Raw genomic sequence first — 18,414 nt, 5'->3', positions numbered from 1 at the left:
GCCATCTAAGATACTCCACTGGTCTCAGCCCTTCAGGAGCAAGGGAGAAGAGAACAGGATACAAGGAAAAGATCAGACCAAAGGACTAATGGACCACAGCTTACAAGGCCTCCACCAGACTGAGTCCAGTACAGCTAGAGGGTGCCCAGCTACGACCACTGACTGCTCTGACCAGGAACACAACAGAGGGTCCTGGACAGAGCTGGAGAAGGATGTAGAACAGAATTCTAACTCACAAAAAAAGACCAGACTTACTCGCCTGACAGAGACTGAAGAAACCCTGAGAGTATGGCCCCTGGACACCTTTTTAGCTCAGTGGTGAAGTCACTCCTGAAGTTCACCACTCAGCCAGGGATTGGACAGCCCCATAAAGCAAAACGGGACTAATGGGGCACAACAGTCCAGGGACAAGGACTAGAAGGCAGGAGGGGACAGGAAAGCTGGTGATAGGGAACCCAAGGCTGAGAAGGAACAGTGTTGACATGTGGTGGGGTTGTTAACCATTGTCATAAGGCAGTATGTGTACTAACTGTTTAATGAGAAACTACTTGTTCTGTAAACCTTCATCTAAGGTATATAAAAAAAAAAAAATTATCTACGTGAGATCAAACTGACAACAGCAACTCAAAAGGTTTGATGGGAAGCCTAGGGGTCAGTCTGTTGAAGATAATGTGATAGAATAATTTGGAAAAGGATAGTGAGAATAGCAGCACAACTAGAAGAATGTAATCAATGTCACTAAATTGTACATGTAAAAACTTTTGAAATGGTGTAACTTTTGCTGTGTATATTTTCACCCCAAAAAAGGTCCTCCAAGGTTGAGACGGGAGTGTTCATGTCGTGGGGTTGTTAACCAATGTCATAAAACAATATGTGTATTGACTGTTTAATGAGAAACTATTTGTTCTATAAACCTTCATCTAAAGTACAATTTAAAAAAAATTTTTTTAAAAGCCATGGTGTTCTTTCCACTTTGAAAACAAAATTTAACCTTGTAAAGCGAATTATGGCTAATCGAGATCTCAAAAGAAAAACAACCTTGCGCCCCAAGGGGTGTTCCCGAGGAGACATCTTTGTTTCATAATGCTTCAGCTAACAGAGTGGAATTCTGCTTACATTAAATAAATGATAAAAACATTAAGACAAATCAAGTATTTAGGATTCAACTGTCAGAGGGCTATTCCTTACAAATAATCTCTGCAGCATCCTGCCTCTGGCTTAAATTATAATTTGTAAAATGGTGTCACATACATTATCTCTTTTAGTTTCAATTCTTGTCCAGCAGTACTAGTTAAGAATATTATTTTACTAACAAGACTGCACACAAATTACATTTTCCGCACCTCAGAAAATAAAGTATTTTTATAATCTGCTTTCCTGTTTCACATATGGGGTCACCATGAGTTCACTTAATGGCAACTGCTGCCTATTTCCAGTCAAAGAAATACAATTAAGGTTTTTCTTCCCTTTTTCCTTATAGTTCCTCAAACTATCCTAACATAATCTTTTCTACAGTCATTCCAAGGTGACTAACAATTTCTACTTGAAATAAATTATTTTTAAAAGTAATGTATAAGTAGAAATAATATCAGTTTTAAATGCTATTCAAAGAGATCAGAGGATTTATTTTCTAGGCCTATAATAGAATCACTCCTCAAAGTAGAATCAACCTTAATGACATGGATGGAAGCTTTCGGGATCTTCATTTGCTGATGTTGTTGTTGTTGTCAGGTGCCATCGGGCCAGTTCTGATGCAAGGCGACCATATGTACAATGGAACAAAACACTGCCCAGTTCTGCACCATCCTCACAATCACTGTTAGGCTTGAGCCCACTGTTGTAGCCACTGTGTCAGTCCATCTCGTCAAGGGTCTTCCTCTTTTTCACTGACCCTCACTTTACCAAGCATGATGTCCTTCTCTAGGGACTGGTCCCTCCTGATAATATGTCCTAGGTATGTGAGATGAAGTCTCATCATCCTCGCTTCTAATGAGCGTTCTAGCTGTACTTCTTCCAAGACAGATTTGTTCCTTCTTGTTATTCATAAGGTTTTCACTGGCTAGTTTTTTTCAGAAGTAGACCACCAGGTCCTTCCTCCTACTCTGTCTTAAGTCTCGATGCTCAGCTGAAACCTGTCCATGATGGGTGACCCTGCTAGTACTTGAATACTGGTGGCACAGCTTCCAGCACAGCATCACAGCAACATGCAAGCCCCCACAGTACAACAAAATGACATACGTGTAAGTAGCACGACTCAAAATGAGAACAGTTGCAAACATCCATTAATAATTGGAATGTGGAATGTATGAAGTATGAACCAGGAAAATTGGAAATCATCAAAAATGAAATGGAATGCATAAATATTGATATCCTAGGCATAGTGGGCTGAAATGGACTGGTACTGGCCATTCTGAATAGGACAATCATATAGTCTTCTCTCCTGGAAATGACAAATTGAAGAATGGTGTTGCATTCATCCTCAAAAAGAACATTTCAAGATCTATCCTGAAGTACAATGCTGTCAGTGACAGAATAATATCCATACGCCTACAAGGAAGACCACTTAATACTATTATCATTCAAACTTACGCACCAACGACTAATGTCTAACACGAAGAAACTAAAGATTTTAACCAACTTCTGCAGTCTGAAATTGATTAAACATGCAATCAAGATGCATGGATAATTACTGGTGATTGGAATGAGAAAGTTGGAAACAAAGAATAAGGATCAGTAGATAGAAAATGTGGCCTTGGTGATAGGAATGACACCAGAGATCACGATAGAATTTTGCAAGACCAACAACCTATTCACTGGAAATACCTTTTCTCAACAACATAAACAACATCTACACACACAAACCTCGCCGGATGGAATACACAGGAATCAAATCAACTATATATGTGGAAAGAGATGTTGCAGAAGCTCCATATCATCAACCAGACCAAGGCCAGGGGCCAACTGTAAAACAGACTATCAATTGCTCATATGCAAGTTAAAGTTGAAGCTGAAGAAAATTAAAACAAGTCCATGAGAGCCAAAGTATGATCTTGAGTATATATCCCACCTGAACTTAGAGACCTTCTCAAGAGTAGATTTGATGCATTGAACATTAATGACTGAAGACCAGACGAGTTGTGGAACGACATCAAGGACATCATACATGAAAAAAGCAAGAGGTCATTAAAAAGACAGGGAAGAAAGACCAAAATGGATGTAAGGAAGACTCTGAAACTTGCTCTTGAACGCAGAGTAGCTAAAGCAAAAGAAGAAATGATGAAGTAAAAGAGCTGAACAGAAGATTTCAAAGGGCAGCTTGGGAAGACAAAGTAAAGTATTATAATGTGCAAAGATCTGGAGATAGAAAACCAAAAGGGAAGAACATGCTAGGCATTTCTCAAGCTAAAAGATCAAAGAAAAACTCAAGCCTCAAGCTGCAATGCTGAAGGATTCTATAGGCAAAATAGGGTCGTTATGAGTGGGAATCAACTTCACAGAAGTGGGTTTATAGGCAAAACATTGAACAACACAGGAAGCATCAAAAGAAAATGGAAGGAATACCAGGGCTCAGTGGGTATAAGAGCTCAGCTGCAAACCAAAAGGTCGGCAGTTCAAATCCACCAGCTGCTCCTTGGAAACCCTATGGGGCAGTTTTACTCTATCCTACAGGGTTGCTATGAGTCGGAATCGACTCAACAGCAACAGGTACGGTACCAAAAACAATTGGTCAACCATTTCAGAAGGTATCATATTATCAAGAACTGATGGCAATGAAGTAAAGTCCAAGCTGCAGTGAAGGCACTAGTGAAAAGCAAGACTCCAAGAATTGACGGAATACCAATTTGAGATGTTTCAACAGATGAAACGCAGGAAGTGCCCACTCATCTATGCCAAGAAATCTGGAAGACAGCTACCTGGCCAACCTAATGGAAGACAGCCATATCTGTGCCCATTCCAAAGAAAGGTGATCCAACTGAATGAGGAAATCACTGAACAGTATCATTAATATCACACAAAAGTAATATTTTGCTGAAGATCATTCAAATATTGTTGCAGCAGTACACTGACAGGGAACTGCCAGAAATTCAAGCCAGATTGTGAAGAGGACATGGAATGAGGGATATCATTGCTGATGTCAGAAGGATCTTGGCTGAAAGCAGAGAATACAGAAAGATGTTTACCTGTGTTTTACTGACTATAAAATGGCATTAGACTGCGCGGATCATAACAAATTATGGATAACATTGTGAAGAATGGGAATTCCAGAATACTTAATTGTGCTTATGCGGGACCTGTACATAGACCAAGAGGCAGTCGTTAGAAAAGAACAAGATGATACTGCTTGGTTGGTCAGGGTTGCATCCTTTCACCATACTTATTCAATCTGTATTCTGAGTAAATAATCCAAGAAGCTGGACTATATGAAGAAGAATGGGGCATCAGGATTGGAGAAAGACTCATTAACAACCTGTGATATGCAGATGACACAATCTTGCTTGCTGAAAGTGAAGAGGAATTGAAGCACCTACTGATGAAGATCAAAGACTATAGCCTTCAGAATGGATAATACCTTAACATAAAGAAAATAAAAATCCTCACAACTGGACCAATAAGCAACATCATTATAAACAGTGAAAATACTGAAGTTGTCAAGGGTTTCATTTTACTTGGATCCACAGTCAACACCCATGGAGCAGAGGTCAAGAAATCAAACAACGTATTTCATTGGGCAAATCTGCTGCAAAAGACCTCTTTGAAGTGTTAAAAAGCAAAGATGTCATCTTGAGGACTATGGTGTGCCTGACTCAAGCCATGGTGTTTTCATTCACCTCATATGCATGCAAAAGCCAGACGATGAATAAACAGGACCGAAGAAGGACTGACGCCTTCGAATTACGGTGTTGGCCAAGAGTACTGAATATACCACAGACTGCCAGAAGAATGAACAAATTTGTCTTGGAAGAAGTACAGCCAAAACACTCCTTTAAAGCAAGGATGGCCCAACTTTGTCTCATGTACTTTGGGCACGTTACCAGGAGGGACCAGTCCCTGAAGAAAGACATCATACTTGGTAAAGTGTCAGTGAAAAAAAGGAAGATCCTCAACAAGATGGAATGACACAGTGGCTGCAACAATGAGCTCAAACATAGCAACTATTGTGAGGATGATGCGGGACTGGGCAGTGTTTCGTTCTGTTGTTTATAGGGTTGCTATGAGTTCAAATTAACTTGACGGTATCTAACAACCACAACTACATTATCTCTACCTACAATCTTAAATTAAGCATGTCCTGAAATCCTGATTATTATTATATTTCTAGTCATTATATTTTTTTTTTTTTTAAATTCATGTGCATTAAATTTACAGTTTTTCCTATGGGAAAGGCCAAATTTATTCCAAAGAATATATCCATTACTGAGAAGGATAAACTATTTCCAAAATTCTCCATCTAGAGATAAATACCTAAACATCTCTTCTAGTAAGCCATCCTTTTAAACACACAATTTTTTTAAAAAAAAATCGGAAAAGAGCCATTTACTTGTGTGCATCACGGATTCCTAAGTGGTATTTGTTTGGATTCTTGATAAACAAGGAAAAAGGAGTTCTAGAGGATCTGTATAAAATTCTAACCCACAAATGGATGTCTAGGACCGGTTCCTGAAATTCCAGGAATTTGACACTTCAAATGCTCCTAGTGACTGGCAAAAGTACTCATGAACCATTCAGGCGGCAAAAGCTGAATACTGGTTAGGCTTTGCTGAGAAAGTTTAAGTGAGCCCTGGAAAAAGGGTTGAAAAGAATCAAGATTTAAGTGCCAAAGACATACCACCGTTGCTGAAGGGAACCACATAAGTGAAGCCATTCCCTCCTCCAACAACCATTATAAACCTGGCACACTACCTCTTAGGTCTGGAAAGGCCTAAGAACCCTCATGCTGATCCTCTGAGGAGCCACTATCAATCACTTGCATGCCCACTGTGTGCCAACCACTGTTCTAGGCACTTTGCATACCAGGCTTCATTTATTCCTCACATCAGCCCTCTAAGAGGGCCTATTTACAGATGAGGAAAGATAAGAAACCTTAGAAACATAGTAACTTGTCAGGTTTTTAGGAAAGGAGAAAATTATCTATCCGGATTAAAATCCAAGCGCGTCTCTTTCCACAGTAGCAGCCTAGCTTCTTGGCTGAGCCATAACTTTCACTGTGAGCTTGAAGCTCTAAGACTGCAGAAAATTCCCTACTTAACTTCACCCCATCTCCTACTAATGATGGCAACTTCATAGAGAGCATTTTGGCCACTACTGTTCCCCCTTCCAATACTCAACCATCATAACAATATTAATGCCAGTTGGCATATTATTTTGCACTAACACTGGGCTAGGCTATTTAACAATTAACATTTATTGAGCACTTACTACATGCCAGTTACTGTTACCAAATGCTTACAACAATCTTATAAGGTAGCCTCTATCATTATCCTTATTTTACAGAAGAAGAAACTGAAGCACAAAAAGATTTAATTTGTACATGGCCAAATAATGATAGGTAGGGATATAGCATTCAAATCAGGTTGCCTGGCTCCACAGCCCATGCTCTTAAACTCTACCTTTCCTACCCCCAATAGAACTTTCATTTAATCCTCTCAACTCCGTGAGCTAAACTGTTACTGTAGTTAAGTGCCATCCAGTCAATTCTGACTCACAGCAACCCTACAGGACAGAGCAGAACTGCCCCATAGGGTTTCCAAGGAGCAGTTGGTGGATTTGAACTGCTGGCCTTTTGGTTTGCAGCTGAGCTCTTAGCCACTACACAACCAGGGCTCCTAAATAGTATTCCAAAAACAAAACCAAACCCATTGACATCTAGTCCATTCCAACTCATAGTGACCCTATAGGTCAGAGCAGAACTGCTCCACAGGGTTTCCAAGGAGGAGCTGGTGGATTCAAACTCTGGACCTTTCAGTTAGCAGCCAAGCTCTTAACTGCTGCGCCACCAGGGCTCCAAATACATAGTAGCAATCCTAATTTATTGATGAGGAAATGGAGGCTCAGAGAGGTGAAGTAATTTTCCTGAATTCACCCAGCTTATAAATAGTTAAGGCACGAACTGAATCCATTTTTGTTTCACCTCTCCAAGCTGTTAGTGCTACACCTTGTCAAAGAAAGATACTACAAAAGAAAACAGTATCCATCTATGTATTTTAAGATGGTCATCTTTTGAAAATTTCTAGGCTGTATATAAATTCTTTAAATGTGTTTAAATATGAAAAGGGGAAGACATGTTATAGGATGAGAAACTGACATAAATGACCAAAAATAATGAGGCAGAATACCTCATAAATTTTTAAGAAATGTATGATCTTCCACTACGAGGCTAAACATCTGGCCATAAAATACAGAGGAACAATCAAACACAAGCATGCACCACGCTCCTATGTCATAACCAACCCCCTTCCACTCAGTAGATAACATGAGTGTCAGCCTTATTAGTCATGTTCGTCTTCCTAAGAAATCAAGAAACAAAAACTAAAGCTAAGAATCCACCTTTAGGCTACTCTCTTAAATCTGGTAACATTACAAAAGCAGAAGCTCACAAATGTGCATTACGTTTTAGATGCTACTTAAAATACAGCTACCAAGAAACAGGTATATGAATGCATTAAATATTCTTTGTCTCTTTTGTGCAGAGCCTTTCTTAAACCTAAAAGACAAAGAGGGAAAAATCCTCAGAAAAGTGATTTTCTATACCAGCAGACAAAAACATTATTGCTTTCAAATGCTGTTTCTAAAGAACCAATTAGACAGTTTTTCACTCCTCTGCAGTTACACACTTTAGTATTTCAGAAAATGTCTTCCACCGATTATCCACCCAGCGTAAAACTGGGCAATATAATCGCGTCACTCCTATTTCCTACACATCCCGAGGGGTCTGAGATAGCAAAACAGATTACTGCGTCTATAAGAAACATCTATTTTAAAATTACTAGTCCTACTTAGGACAATCAAGACTACATTCTCAGCAACAGAAAAACAAATTAGAAAGCAGTTAGCCACCTCAACTGCCGCTCCTTTATACTACAGATTTTAAAAAAACCGAAACAAGATGAAAAATTCTAATTGGTTAAGTATATTTTACAGCATCTTGCAGACCCGCGATAAAAAAGAAAAAAAAAATTATCATACACAAGTCAGAAGTCAATCCAAAGAAGAATAACTGTGATTGTTTCAGGGAGAAACTATCATTTATTCAGGGTTGTTCAACTTCTTAAAAAATAACCAGTGCTGTGTATGAAAAGCAGTAAATAATTTAATTAGACCAAAAGAATCAAGAAACATATAAATGATAACCTAACGTGTCCAGAGTGTACAGTGGACAAACAGGTTCCACTGTCAACCTCTTAAATTGTGTTTTGAAATAGGGTGGAACTTTAAGAAAGGAAATCACCTCATAATATTTCATTAAATTCAGGGTTGGTTATGAGTGTGTCTGTGTGTGTGAGAGAGAGAGAATTCTTGTTTTTTCCCCAAAGCTGGAGATCATGAAAAGCCGTTTTCTTTCTAGTAACTGAATCCAGTCACATATCATAGCAAAGCTAGATATGCGACTATAGAGACGCAGTCCATCCCCTTATCCCCCCTTCCCCCATTCCCACCTCCCCTCGGGTGATTCCTTTCAAATACCAATTTAAACAAACCATATATGCTATCCTAAAAGAAAACTCCCTTCCATTTCCTAAGCTAAAGAAAGCATTAATTTCTCAGCAAAGACAAGTTAAGCTCAGTCACCCACAAAACCTTAACCCCCGAAATGCTCCATGGTACCAAAATAAATGGTAGATACCCAAAGAAGGCAAATTCTTGGGCACTTCATAGGCAAATAAAGATAAAATAACGAAAATAAAAAAGATGGAAAAAGAAAAGATAACTTAAAAGCAAAACCACCACACCCTCAACTCCGCGTTGCAACCCGTTTACTAGGGGCCTTTACCTTCATTTTCCATCGAAACTGCACTTGGGTTGATGGCTACAAAGTCTTTAACGTCAGCCACGGCCACACTGGAAATAGAGACGAGAGGACAAGGAAGAGAAGCCCCCGGAATACCAGGCTGTCACCCCCGCTCCCGGCCACGCATCCCACGGCTGCTCCCACCACCCCCAGCAGCAGCATCTGCAAGAAAAACCAGGACAAGCGGCGCTGGACAGAGGGAAGGAAAGGAGAAAGAGCCCCCGCCCCGCCGTCACCTCGGGAGCCCCCAGGTCCTGCGGACGCCCCTCCGGCCGCCCGAGCGCCCCCAGCTCACTCCCGCGGGGCGGCGCCCTAGAGACGCCCCCCAGCCAGTGCATGCCCGGACGCCTCCTTCCCTCTGGATCTGGAAGTTTCTGTTAATGGAGGTGGGTAGGAAATAAACCTGGTGCTCCCCAAAGTCTCGGTCCCCTCCTTCAGGCTGCGGGGACTCACCCGCGGGGCTCGTGGGAGCGCCCCGCTCGCCTCGGGTGAAGAGCGGCTCGCGGGGCGGCGGCGCAAGGCAGCTGCCTGCTCGCGGCGTGAAGAACCGTGAGGGAGGGCGGTCGGGCGGGGAGGGAAAAGGAGAGGAGGCTAAGGGGCCCGTCACGCTCTGCCCAGAGCCGCGGTCGTCAGCTCCCTTCTTCGCCTCCTGCACTTCGCCCCTCCCCGCCGCCGGCCGCCCCGGCGCGCCCCCCACTCCCGGGCCCGCCGCGGATTGAGCTTTGTCGCTACTACTTCCGCTGCAAGAGGCGCGCGCGCGCACGCGCGTTCGCACGCCTTGGCGAAGACAGCGGAAGTGAAGTGAGGGCTGGGCTGCTCGCCCTGAACCCGACCTGGTTGGGTGCGAAGCGGCGGGGTAGTAGGGGACGCGGACTCGACGGCCTGGCTTTGCGCTGCCCTGTAGCGGGTGCTTGTTGAACCCCTGGGTCGGGGCCCGCCGGCTCCTACGCACCCACTGAGCGCGAGGATCCGAGACCGACATGTCCCCCCCGCCGGCCACACTTTCCCTTGAGGCGGCCGCGGGGTCTGGACGAACAATCATGGTCGCTGTCCCGAGGCGTTTGAGCGCCCTCAACAAAGGCGACAGGCGAAGCCCCTCCCGTCGGGGGAACCGTCACAATCTCGGCAAGCGACGCAGGGGCCGCCCAAGGAAGCGACGAGAGCGGAGGGGCGCCTGCGTTCCTGCTGGGGACTGGGGACCGCGAACAGCCTCACTGGCCTCACCACCATTTGCAAAGGCCTGATCTGGCTGCTTCACTCTTTTTCCTGGAGCAGCTCATCTCGGGGTGACTTCCCAAAATTCTGTCTCGGTGAGGAGTCTGTTTCAGACCCGGCGAGTAAAGAGAGGGCAAGAATCGGCCCTAAGAGCTCGAAGGAGGACCCTTTAGCTTTTTCGTTTGATTCGAGTGTATGGAACCGGGGAAGTTGGAACAGGAGCTAGAAACCAAGCGTCCAGAGATGGAAGCTGAAGAACGGGCATTATACGTCGGCCACTGGCTGTGTCTTTTGCTACGTGAACCTTTCATTTCTTCAGCGCCTAACCCAAACCCCTAACAAGTGCTTTTTAATAAGCCTTGGTAAACTAGACACAGGAAAGACATTAAACCCGAGTCCTCTCGTACTCATATCCACTAGAGGGCAGGGTTTCATCTAATGAGTTCGTGCGCAGCCTTCAAAGAACTCTCGGAAGCTCACAAGTCCTCATGTGCTAGAGGTATTTTTCTCCATCGACACTTAATACCTATTAAAAATTTGCCCCTGTTCTCAGGTCCTGAAACATATCCCAAAATGCTCTCCAACCACACGTTCGACATCAAAAACAAGTAGACCAGGTTGCCTGTTTTTCTATGTTTGGTCTGAAATAAGTCTAACTAGTCTAGGATCAAAAATCTTGGACAGCTTTCTAGATTTTCCTTTCTTTTAAGAAATAATGAGATTTTATTCCAGCAAAGCCACGTCTAAATTTCAAAGGTGGAACCATAAAAATCAGGTTTCTATAAGAATCAGTTAACTATGACCCACCTTCGGCTTGTATGCTTAGTGATTTGTATCTGCACAGTGGCTTTATAAACCCATGACCTGTACAGTAATGAATGTGCTGTCTCCTTCTCAATGTTATAATCAATTTGAAAGGATTATTAGTTACTGCACGTATTGGTCCTTGACACCAGATTCATGTTAAAAACGACAGCATCTAAGGTAAATGTACAGGATATAAACACTATTTGATATTAATATTTAGATTTACAAATTAGAGGGTAATTTCACGATACAGAATTTGCTAGTGTATTGCTTTACTTAGCTCAAACAACTTCAGAGTTATTTATTATGTACTGTGATACGCCAGCATTAACACTGAATTCATAATTAACACCCCCAAAGATTCACAGCTGCATGTTTATACCTAAAACAGCTTACACTGAAATTTTATGTTTTTGGTTGCTCCACAGCAGAAAGACCTGGCAATCTGCTCCCATAAAAATTACAGCCTAGAAGGCCCTGCGGGGCTGTTCTACTCTGTCCCGTGGGGTCGCTATGAGTCGAAATCAACTCAAGGACACCTAACAACAACATCAAATTGTGAAAAGGGTCCTAGGGTGGCACAAATAGTTAAGCATTTGACAACTAACCAAAAGGTTGTCGTTTGAACTCACCCAGAAGCACCTCAGAAGACAGGCCTGGCAATATGCTTCCGGAAGGTCATAGCCTTGAAAACTCACAGTTCTACTCTGAAACACATGAGGTCGCCATGAGTCGGAATCGACTGGACAGCAACTAACAACAACAAATTGTGAAAGCAACTGCTCTTATTGCTAAGCCCAAAACAAATAAAAACCTGGATAACACCAGCTTTATCCAGAAGAACTATTACCTACTGCATTCTTAATCCACTGTCATCTCACAACTTCCTAGGTTTGGGGGCGGCAAAGAACCTTTAAAGGTTCAACCAGTTAGCTAATCCTTGAGCCTCAGCAACATCTCTCTCTACGGAGTGATTTATTCTGTGCCTCAACACTTCCCCCTCCAAGCTAGTAATCCTCAATAGCACCAATTTTTACTTCTTATGTATGTGAAAGATAGCATTTATTACATATATGTATGCATTTTGTATGTGAAAGTCAGCATGTATTAACTGTTCAAGCCAGAGCAATGGGGAATGCTTGGACCACACGCTTCAGAAGCCTTCTTCCTTCTCCCAGCATCCACTCCTCAGACCAGCTAAACTGCCGTGACACTGTTACGCAGCAATCTTCAGCTCCTCATCCTGGGAGAAAGGGACTAAGATCTATGTGCACTGCAAATGAATATATATATTCACAAACATACACATACATACATAGAATATATATTTATATATAGGCATAATAACTACCTTCGTTCCCTCATAAGATTGTTATGAGGCTCTGATAACATAAATGATGACAAGTTGTAAGTTATAAGCAGCCCCAGTGGCAAAGTGATTAAGCATTTGGCTGCTAACCAAAAGGTCGGGAGTTCGAATCCACCAGCCTCTCCTAGGAAACCCTATGGGGCAGTTCTACTCTGTCTTATAGCCTCGCTATGAGTCCGAATCGACTTGGCTGCAATAGGTTTATAAGAGTTTAAGACTATCATACAGAGAAACAAGTAAAAGCATGGGATATTACCTCGCTAGAATGAAAATGGACTGTATTATGTCCAAGTTTCCTCTTATTTCTTCCTTAGAAATCAATGCTCTAAAATTCCTTTCTACTATCATTTTAAGGAGCCCCGGTGGCTCAGAGGTTAAAGTGCTCAGCTTCCAAATGAAAAAAGAGTTCAAACCCACCAGCCACTCCAGGGGAAAGATTTGGCAATCTGCCTCCATAAAGATTTACAGCCTTGGAAACCCTATGGGGCAGTTCTCCCGTGTCTTATAGGGTTGCTGTGAGTTGGAATCGACTTGACAACAGTTGGTTTGGTTTTGGTGCTCTCATTTTGTTCTGAATATTTAACCTTCAAAATTAAACACATCTGGTATAAAAAGTGGTCACGTGAGCAATGTAGGGAAAATTTGTCAGACATCTCTGCTTGAGGGAAGTAAATCACAAATGGAGAAGACTGAGGAAGAACAGTCATGATCTAATTTTATTTGTACGGTGCCCCATTCCACAAAAGGTGTGAGGCATCTTGTTTTTAATATCAAATTCGATAGCTGACATTTTTAAAAACCCGGATAATAAAGGAATATGTGGCCCTTTAAGATCTAAAAACTAACTTGGGAAAGATTATTTTAAAATCGTTCCTCAATCTCTTATTTTAAAGGCTGTTTTAACACTGTACCAAGGGTTAATAGTTAAGGGATTTCACCTAGCTGCTATAAAAGAAGTTGTCATTTTTTTTTTTATTGGACATTTTAAAAGCTAGCCTACTTATGTTTTTATAAGCTAACCTACTGCAACAGAACAACAGAAGTATTTGTCTTCTTGTAGAAGAAAGGATATGTTAAGTGTCAAGTTTGGGGAAATAGAGACTTACTGCAAGAAGTGTCATCTGAAATCAGTATCTAACAAACACCTGTCAGAATTGCTGTAAAATTGCTTGGTTTTGTGTTGTAGCAGTGCTAGAATAGTCGAAGTTGGAAGCAAGAATAAAAATCAGAATGTGCTCAAATATGAGCTACCCAGGTTTGGTTGGTTTTAACAGCACGCAGATCCTCAAGTTCTCTGCAAACATTTTATCAGCACACAAAAATCCATAGCCTCTGTTTTTAGAATGCTCATACATGCTAGCATTCTAAACAGGAAACATTTGATGAAATTGAGCAGAAGAAATTGAGTAGAGAATTTAAAATGTACTTTTTTCATTTTTAAGTTAATTTTAAGTATAACTCACTTTCCCCATTCAAAGCTTCTGAGCCTGAGATCTGGGATCTTTGGTATGTACCCCAATAAGATTATTTTCTTCTGTGTTAGGGTGAGTGTAGGAAGGGGGTACAGTTGAGGATAAAAAAGGAAAAGAGGAAGAGCAAAGTGAGTATGAGTCTCATGTCCCTGAGTCAAAAGACACACAATATTTCATATTATAGAAACCCCAAGATTTGTTTTGAGATAAAAAATGGTATTTAAAACATATCATTCTGTCAAGTTCCAAATTGGCATAATTTATCCCTGGCCCCAAAACATTTTGCCTGTGGTATGGGGAATCTGAGGAGTCCTTGGGTGGTGCAAACTGTTAAGCACTCAACTATTAGCCAAAAGTTTGGCAGTTTGAACCCACCAACAGGTGTCTTGGAAAACAGCCTGGTGATCTGCTTTCAAAAGGTCACAGCCTTTGTGGGGACCATGGTCTCGGGGAATATCTAACTCAATTGGCATAACATAGTTTATAAAGAAAATGTTTTACATCCTACTTTGGTGAGTAGCATCTGTGCTCTAGTAAGCTTGTGAGCAGCCATCTAAAATATTCCACTGGTCTCACCCCATCTGGAGTAAGGGAGAATGAAGAAAACCAAAGACACAAGGGAAAGATTAGTCCAAAGGACTAATGGACCACAACTAGCACAGCCTCCACCAGACTGATTCCAGCACAACTAGATGGTGGCTGTCTACCACCACCAACTGCTCTGATAGGGATTACAATAGAGGGTCCCAGCAGAGCTGGAAAAAAGTGGAGAACAAAATTCTAACTCACAAAAAAAAAAAAAGACCAGAATTTCTAGTCTGACAGAGACTGGAGAAACCCTGAGAGTATGGCCCCTGGACACCTTTTTAGCTCAGTAATGAAGTCACTCCTGAGGTTCACCCTTCAGCCAAAGATTAGATAAATCCATAAAACAAAACACGACTAAATGGGCACACCAGCCCAGGGAGAAGGACAAGAAGGTAAGAGGGGACAGGAAAGCTGGTAATGGGGAAACCAAAGTCGAGAAGAGGAGAGTGTTGACATGCTGTGGGGTTGGCAACCAATGTCACAAAACGGTATGTGTATTAATTGTTTAATGAGAAACTGGTTTGCTCTGTAAGCTTTCATCTAAAATCCAGTTTAAAAATTTAAAAAAAAAAAGATTTACATACAAAAAAAAAGGTCACAGCTTTAAAAACCCTATGGAGCCGCTCTACTCTGTACACACAGGGTTGCCATGGATCGGAATCAACTCAATGGCAACTAAAAACAACAACAACATGGGTAATCTGAAAAGTGATCATAAATAAATATTTACTGTTGAATGAATAAACCATAATCCCACCTTTAGCTTTGCTATTTGCTTCCTATGATCAAATTCAACCAGTTTCTACTTTCCTGTAAAGCGAAGAAAAGTTAAAAAAAAAAAACTGTTGCCACTGAGTTGATTCCTACTCTTGGCGACCCTGTGTGTGTCAGAGTAGAACTATGCTCCATAGAGTTTTCAATAGCTGATTGTTCATAAGTAGATCACCAGGCCTTTCTTCCAACGTGCCTCTAGGTGGACTCGAATGTCTAACTTTTCAGCTAGCAGACAAGCGGTAACCATGTGCACCATGTAGGGACTTCTAAAGAGATTTTAAAAGATTTAAAAATGAACCTACATCTCTGAAACCACAAAAGGTTTGCTAGGACAACTTGATCTGAGCAGGAATAAGTCCTAATCATTGCAAGAGGTGTTAAATATTGAGCACTGCCCAGAGCAGATGAAATTATACACCCAGGATTTGAGCCCAGTTAACCATTTGAAATTAAAGCGTTAAAGTGGCAGCTTCCACACACATAGGAAATTTCAGCTGAGCCTGGGCTGTGGATTTTGTTGGCATCCATATCAATGCCTGCCAAAGCTTAAAGCACTGTAATTTCCAGCACAATCTTCAGCCATTACCTTAGGGATCAAGGGATCTACTCTTAATTCCTAGACAAGACAGCTAGTTAAAAGCAACAGGTCTTAGAATAGCCAAGTAAGTTAAATTGCCAATGGCCAGGATCTTCTACCAACCTTGAAACTTTGCCGATGGGTTGGTTGCTTGTCATAAATAGTTGAAACTATGAGAAAGATTCCATATCACGCTCTGCAGGCCTCATATCAGATTCCCTGTCATGTTTGCACTGATAGCCTAGGCTTCCTCCCTCCATTTAAAGGCTTTCTCGATTTCACATCAGAAATGCTTCAGTCTCAACCCGGCCGCACACCAGCGTCTGACCGAGCTTTGGGAAAGGTTGCATTTCCTCAGACCTCCAAAATGGCACATTTTGCATTTAAAAGCTTTCTACCCCCACTGCTTTCTAGAAGTCAAGTTTTTTTTTTTTGCAAAGCTTGCATCTTTGCCTGAACTTGTCCCGTGGCCTTCCAGGCCCCTGCAGAAATCATCTGTCTCTACTGTGCTTCCTGTTGTGAAAATAAATGAGAAAAAAAGGCACAAAAACGCCATTATGATAATAAATTAGGGAGATACACAACACAGAAATTGCCCAAGGCTTTATAAGGATCCTGAAGTTGGCCCTGGACAATTATGCAAAAAGACCACCTCTTCCATTGAGCATATTACACAAAATATAGAACCCATGCCAAAGAGATGGTTCGCAAGACAGATGATGGAGAAGGAAGATTACAATTTGGCAAGATGGTTTGCAAGACAGATGATGTCTAAGAGACATTACAATTTGGCAGGAAGGAGTTTCTGCAACACAAGCAAATTGTTAAACCTTTAGGTTAGAAAATTCATCATTACAAATAAAGATCGGGGAAAATTAGATTAGAGACATTTACAGAATGCCTTCAGGCAACTAATTTTGCTTTCCTAGTTTTAAAAGGCAATGCTTATGCCTAGATCAGAAGATATTAAAAGTAATTTAATATTGCCAAATTTTTAATATTTGGAAGAATTTGGAAAATAGGATTCTGGAAAGAAAGGGGAGAAAAAGCTTTCAGGAAAAAATAAATTGAAGTGCAAATTTGGGGCTTGAACTGGCCCAACCAACCCCCAATTCAAACAGCTGAATACAAAACCATTTTCTAAGAAACTGCAGTATCAACCTCCAGGATTACTGGTATTCTAAGTGATCAGTGTCCCAGCCTAGGATATTTAACAGGAAGGCTGACAAACTAGAAACAGTGTCAGGCCTTATGAGAAGAGTAAAGGGAACTTTGTTATACTCTAAATGATAAAGTACATCTTGCAATGAACATTCTGAGTGATCTTCAGACATCCATTCTCCTACAGAATCATTAGGCTAAGTATTTCTCAAAGTGTGACCTCAGGATCAGCACCATCAGCATTACCTGGGAATTTATTAGAAATGCACATTCTCGGGCCCCACCCAGACCTACTGAATCAGAAATTCTGAGTGTGGCTCCCAACAGTCTGTGATTTAACAAGGCTTCCTGGTAATACTGAATGCTTGCAAGTGCTGCAGTCACCTTGTTAACCTCTCCCAGGGAGGAAGCCAACACCAAGGATAATAAAATAGCAATGGAAGGAAGGCAAATCCTTTAACATATAATTAGGCTAACAAATCAACCAGTTCTGGAGTCTCTTCTACCATGGACTTCCTTTAGCAGGAGATAACAAACAAATTACATTTTCTGTTACGTGTAGCTGGAAGCATCCTAACTGGTAGAATATTAAATGAGAAAAAAATAAGTTTACTCTGGATAAATAGGTTAAAATATTAGTTGATCGATGCTTTGGCTGCTCCCAGAAAAGGAGCCCTGGGCTTCTAACAAAAGGGTCGGCAGTTCAAACCCACCAGCAGCTCCCCAGGAGAAAAGACCTGGTGCTCTGCTGCCGTAAAGATTACAGCCTGGGAAGCCCTATGGGGCAGTTCTGCTCTGTTATATAGGGTTGCTATGAGTCAGAATTGACTTGATGGCATGTAACAACATGAAAGGTAAAAGAATTCAATCCAATCTGACATAATATAATTTAATATATTCGAATTATAAAATGTTAAGTCAATGACTTAAAATGCCAACGGAAATATTAATCAATGAGAAGTTACAGAATAAGATGTAAGTCAAAAAGACTGAAAAAGTTAAGTGATTGCCGTATTAGCATATAAAGTAAAAACTTGGATATTGACTTCAGCAACTTCGTTGACAAGTTTTTCTCATTACCATACCAGGAGCATTTTTTTTACGTATACAGCTGTATTTCATTCTTGAAAAACAGTGAGATTTTATAATTTTTACCTTCTTATACAGTTGTGTGTCCTGGCACCAGATTTTTTTCTTTTTTTTTTAAGATTTTTTTATTGTACTTTAGATGAGGGTTTACAGAACAAATAGTATCTCATTAAACAGTCAGTACACATATTGTTTTATGACATTGATTAAGAACCCCACGACGTGTCAACACTCTCCCTTCTCGACCTTGAGGACCTTTTTCTTCGTGAAAATATACATAGCCAAAGTTACACCATTTCGAAAGTTTCCACACGTACAATTCAGTGACATTGATTACATTCTTCCAGCTGTGCTG

General features: G+C 41.3%; 1 protein-coding gene across 9 annotated transcripts in view; it reads right to left on the bottom strand.

Moving 5' to 3' along the window:
• Positions 1-18,414, bottom strand: part of ATP2C1 (ATPase secretory pathway Ca2+ transporting 1) — a 187,601-nt gene that overhangs the window by 125,997 nt on the left and 43,190 nt on the right. For 2 of the 9 annotated variants that reach the window (XR_002824858.1, XM_023735942.1), the window contains exon 1: positions 8,990-9,153. The exons of 3 other annotated variants lie outside the window; for them this stretch is intronic. Coding sequence is in view for 4 of the 6 variants with exons in the window: in XM_023735942.1 (XP_023591710.1) it covers positions 8,990-9,002 (13 nt within the window). In the remaining 2 variants the exon portion in view is untranslated. Of the gene's footprint in view, positions 1-8,989; positions 9,169-9,460; positions 9,564-18,414 lie in introns of those variants that run through there. 4 more of the 9 variants (XM_023735941.1, XM_023735946.1, XM_023735945.1 and 1 more) reach the window with 3 other exon arrangements.

Source organism: Trichechus manatus, unplaced genomic scaffold (genome assembly GCF_000243295.1).
Source record: "Trichechus manatus latirostris isolate Lorelei unplaced genomic scaffold, TriManLat1.0 scaffold00084, whole genome shotgun sequence".
Taxonomy (NCBI): domain Eukaryota; kingdom Metazoa; phylum Chordata; class Mammalia; order Sirenia; family Trichechidae; genus Trichechus; species Trichechus manatus.
The sequence above is the reverse complement of the archived record's forward strand: the minus strand, read 5'-3'. Positions and strand labels throughout refer to the sequence as shown.